This window comes from Carlito syrichta, unplaced genomic scaffold, assembly GCF_000164805.1.
Source record: "Carlito syrichta isolate Samal-C Ts95f unplaced genomic scaffold, Tarsius_syrichta-2.0.1 Scaffold315828, whole genome shotgun sequence".
Taxonomy (NCBI): domain Eukaryota; kingdom Metazoa; phylum Chordata; class Mammalia; order Primates; family Tarsiidae; genus Carlito; species Carlito syrichta.
The window spans coordinates 301,958-306,958 of NW_007259924.1; the positions used below are offsets into that span (position 1 = coordinate 301,958).

The window sequence follows — 5,001 nt, forward strand, 5'->3', positions numbered from 1 at the left end:
GCAATCCACTCACCTCAGCCTCCCAAAGGTGCGGGATTACAGGCTGAGCCACCGAGCCCGGCTTACTAACTCTTTTTAATACAAACCTTTGAAATATTTCAGCACGATGGCTCAGCCTGTAATCCCAGTACTCTGGTAATCCAAAGTGAGAGGATTGCCTGAGCCCAGGGGTTCGAGACCAGTCTGGGCAACTTGGTGAGACCTCATCTTGACAATAAATCACACACACACACAAAACTAGCTGGGTGTGGTAGTCTGCATCTGTAGTTCCAGCTATCTGAAAGGCTGAGGTAGAAGGATTACCTGAGTCCAGCAGGTCAAGGCTGCAGTGGCCATGAGTGTGCCACTGCACTGCAGTATGGGTGATGAGTGAGACTCTAACTCAAAAAGAAAAAAGAAAGAAATATTCTAAGATCCTCTACTATTAAAAAGCAAGCCTGGGCTGGGTGTGGTGGCTCATCCTGGCAATTCCAGTACTTTGAGAGGCAAAGGCAAGAGGACTGCTTGAACCCAGGGGTTCGAGATCAGCCTGGGCAAATTGGCGAGACCTCGTCTCTACAATTAATAAAAAAATTAGCCTGGTGTGGTGGCAGGTACCTGTAGTTTCAACTACTTGGAAGGCTGAGGCAGAGGATCACCTGAGCCCAGCAGGTTGAGGTTGCATTGGCTGTGATCATGCCATTGCACTGTAGCTTAGGCAACAGCATAAGACTCCCAATCAAAAGGAAAAAAAAGAGTTAGTACCACGAGAAAACTTTCCCAAGGCAAAGTCTCCATAGTCCAGCATTTATATTGCATTATAAATCAGGACACCACTGAAGCCAAGAAAAGTGACTCAAAGAAACCACACTCACAGTCGGGCTCGGTGGCTCAGCCTGTAATCCCGCTCTTTGGGAGGCTGAGGTGAGTGGATTGCCTGAGCCCGCAGGTTCGAGACCCGCCTGGGCAACTTGGTGAGACTTCATCTCTACAATAAAATCAAAAAATTAGCCGGGCATGGTAGTGCACGCCTGTAGTTCCAGCTACTTGGAAGGCTGAGGCAGAAGAATCACCGGAGCCCAGCAGGTCGAGGCTGCGGTGGCCAGGAGCATGCCACTGCACTCCAGTCTGGGCAGAGTGAGAATCCAACTCAAAAAAAAAAAGAAAAACCACACTCACAAGAGACTTGTGTAATTATTTCATAGCAATTTATTAATTTATAATCAGGATAGTGTTCCAAGACCAAAAAAATAATTACCCCATCCAAGAAAGCCTCTTCCCCATCCTGGAAGACAAAGAATTCATCAGCAAGCAGCTTGGTAGGCAGCATGGAGTCCATCTTGAGGACCAATTAATTCCCTGGGCCACAGCAAGGTCTGACAAAGCACTGCTCTGCTGACCAAACCCATACCAAATGCTGCATCTGCCAACATCTGTATTTTTGAACTTCCCCTTTCTGGGGTTCCAAGTGGCAATCCTTCTTTGATTCACATCATCTTTATCTGGTCCATACTCTAGTTAATTCTACTCCTACTTACTCAGTGATAATCACAATCCAGTCCTGCCTTCCTGAAGTTTCAGGTGGTCATCATGTCATAAAAATTCATGTGAGGGCTCAAACTCTTCAGGTGTCCTTATAGCCTGCCTCCACTGGCAGCTAATCTTACTCTTCTTGTATGAATTTTTTTTTTAAGTTGGAGTCTCACTCCGTCACCCAGGCTTGAGTGTCGTGGCATGCTCACAGCCATCGCAGCCTGGACCTGCTGGGCTCAGGTGATCCTTCCACCTCAGTCTTCCAAGTAGCTGGAACTACAGGCTTGCACCATCCTGCCTGGCTAATTTTTTGATTTGTTGTAGAGACAAGGTCTCGCCAAGTTGCCCAGGCTGATCTTGAACCCTTGGACAGAGGCACTCCTCTTACCCCTGCTTCCCAAAATCCCAAAGTGCTGGGATTACAGGCATGAGCCACCATGCCCGGCAGGTTTTTGTCTTATTAAACTCTCGGCTCTTATTTTCTGCCTGTATTTATCTCCTTCCAAACTGTCACCATTCTCCTCAGTCTAAATTTGTTATATTTTTCCCTTTGCATCTCAATTTTTACTCTTTCCTTTTGATCTGTCTATGATGGAGATCTCTCACAATCCCTCGCTCTCATTTTTTTTAATGCTTCTATTATTTCTTTTCTCTCACTTTATCTGTCTCCCCTCCTTTTCTTTGTTCCTTCCTTCAGATATTTAATTGTTCTGCCCTCCCCTGCTTTTGTGTCTCTCTGTGATTTTTCTTGTCAGTCCCTTTACCTATTCTTCTATCTCAATTGACATCCCTGATTCTGACTTGTCTTCATCTTCCCACCAGTCTCTGCCTATCAGTTACTGTCAGCCTGTGTCTTTGTGTTTTGCACTGTAGCTGTTTGTCCTTTGTCTCTCTGGCTGTCTCTAACTCCCCTATTTCCTGCTTCTCTTCTGTCAGCAAATCTTGGCATGGACTGCCTCCTCTGTCTTCTTCTTCCCGGCTCCCCTGACTAATCCCCCCTTGTCTGTTTCCGCCTCTCTCTTCTTTCTCTGCTAATCTCTCTATCTGCCACCATTTTCTCCATCTCTCCGGAGCCTGGTTGTTTCTCCTTGTCACTCACTCACTCTCATTATTTCACTGTCTAGACTATCTGTGCCTTCCATCCTTGGGGACCCTTCCTATCAGCCTTTATTTCTATTTTCTTGTTCTCTTTGTTTATGACCGTTTTACCAGTTTTTTCATTTTGCTTCCTCTCAGCATCTATGACTGTCTTTCTCCATTTTTCTGCCAAGGCTTTTCTCTCTCTTGCCCTCAATCTCTGTGCCTCTGTCTCCTCTCTTGCAATTAATCCTTGTCTCCTCTCATGCAATAAATCCTTCTCTCTATCTGTCCCTCAATCTATGTCTGTATGTCTTTGTCATCCTTTCTGTCATTCTCTACCTGAGCTTCTTAGTAGGAGGAAAAACAACAACAACAACAAAAAACCACACAATGCTTCCTGTTTCTTACTTTTGCTCATGTATCTTTTCTGTGGATGAGCAAGGGTTATCTCTTACTGTCCATTGTTTAGTAGAACAGCAACCTTAAACTGCTCGACACTTCCTATAACGTGGATGTTCTGATTGAGAAGGGAGGAATACTGTGCAACAGAAAAAATGCAGCCGAGCAGCAGGGAGGAAGAAGAGTTTGTGAATGAATCCCAGAAGAGGGTCAGCTCTTCCTTTATCCCTCAGCCACCAAGTGGGAGCTTGCTCTCATCTGCTTTGCTTCTGCCCTCATTCTTCTGTGAAAGCCCAGGCCTGAGAAGACCCTACACTGATTGTTTGGATGGGTGTTTGAATCCCTTCTATGACTGGGCTTCATTGCTGCCCTAAGAAGACAGACCTAGCTCTGTGCTCATTCCTCTAAGAATCTGCATTTTCGGCCATTGCCTTATTAACCTGTGGTCTGGCCATGTGTTCTTTGAGCTATGGCCAGGCCATGTTTCCCTAGGTTTTGGCCCCTTCCTTTACCTTGGAGAGGTTAATCTCCTTTCTCTCTCTCTCTAATTTACTTTCTAAATAAACTATATTTTCCAGTTAAAAAAAATCTGCATTTTCTATGAAAAGGTCAGAAAATACTAAACAATTTAAAAAGGTTGGACACAGTAGGACCAGGGTTAAGTGTACAAAAACAATATGTGGCTTTGAGAATCAGAAATATCAGCAGCAATTGCTGTGGCCCGGCTTCTGTCTCTTGGCAACTATCACATTCATCTCTACAGGCTACAGATGGCACCTCTTGTGCTTTCCTCCCACAGCCAGAATTTGGTCATAGGTGAGGTCTCTCTTCCCTCTGACCCCACCCCTTCCACACCAGATCTGATGCTAGTAGGACCATGCCTTTCCTTGTGTGTCCTTGTGCTAGAGTTTCTGTTTCCACTGGCTTCTTCCAGCTTCATGCCTCCTGCCACCCTTTATTGATAGGTCTGGCTGTACCTCTCGAGTTTGCTTGCTGGAAAGGGTAGTCATCTGATGATGGATTTTAGTGAACAGTAACCCAGGTTCCCACCCACCCAACATCAGCATTTCTTCTTAGAGTCCAGGAGGGGGAAGAGAAACCAAGATACTGATGATCCTTATCTCAATGGAGGACTGTGCATTGAAGACCACCATCTCTTTGTCCTGGCCTCACCTCCCCCAGAGCTAGCAGAAGAGGAGCCCACAGCTTCTCTCTAGTCTTTCTTTTTCTTTTCTTTTTTTTGAGTTGGAGTCTCACTATGCCACCCAGGTTGGAGGGCAGTGGCACGCTCACAGCCACTGTGGCCTCGACCTGCTGGGCTCAAGTGATCCTTCTGCCTCAGCAAGTTGCCCAGGGTGGTCTTGAATCTGTGGGCTCAGGAAATCCTCTCACCTTGGCCTCCTAAATTGCTGAGATTATAGGCGTGAGCCCCCACGCCTGGCCCTCTCTAGTCTTTTAAGCCGAGAGTGGAATCGCCCCTGGCGACAGGCTCACCATCACAACACGTCTTGGTCCCCCTGGTTTCCTTGTGCCCGGGGACAGGTGGGTGGGGCCAAGGTTGCAGTACATCGCTGACCAGAATTTGGACACCCAGTGTGATGCTCATGGCACCCACAGTGACCAGCCCAGTTCCACCAAGAATAACCAGAGCAAGAGGCACCTGATGGCGCTGCCGGAGCAGCCACAGACTCATCCACCCCAGTGGTACCAGGCGGAAGAGGGCCAGGGTGACCAGGGTGGCCCAGCTGGTCAGGCTGAAGGCCAGGGATGGATCCTGGTGAGAAAGTAGTAGCAACTTCCGCAGATGCAAGCAGGCTGAGTTTAGCTCCAAGAGCAGAGACACCATGGAGAAGCCCACGTAGTGGCCAGACAGAACAGTAGTGCTGAGGCAGGTCACTACCTAGGAACCAGGGTGAGAGGTCAGAGGATCTCCATGACCTGCCACTCATCGTATTCTAAGAACACAGTCCTTAAGAAAAGGGCTCCCGACCCACCCACTAACTCACCCAC

The 5,001-nt window shown here is 47.4% G+C and overlaps 1 protein-coding gene across 1 annotated transcript in view; it reads right to left on the minus strand.

The window, feature by feature from the left end:
* Positions 1 to 4,438: 4,438 nt before the first annotated feature.
* Positions 4,439 to 5,001, minus strand: part of TLCD2 (TLC domain containing 2) — a 3,310-nt gene continuing 2,747 nt past the window's right edge. Inside the window, exon 5 of the mRNA XM_008073377.1 lies at positions 4,439 to 4,891. Coding sequence (XP_008071568.1) covers positions 4,439 to 4,891 — 453 coding nt within the window. The remainder of the gene's footprint in view (positions 4,892 to 5,001) is intronic.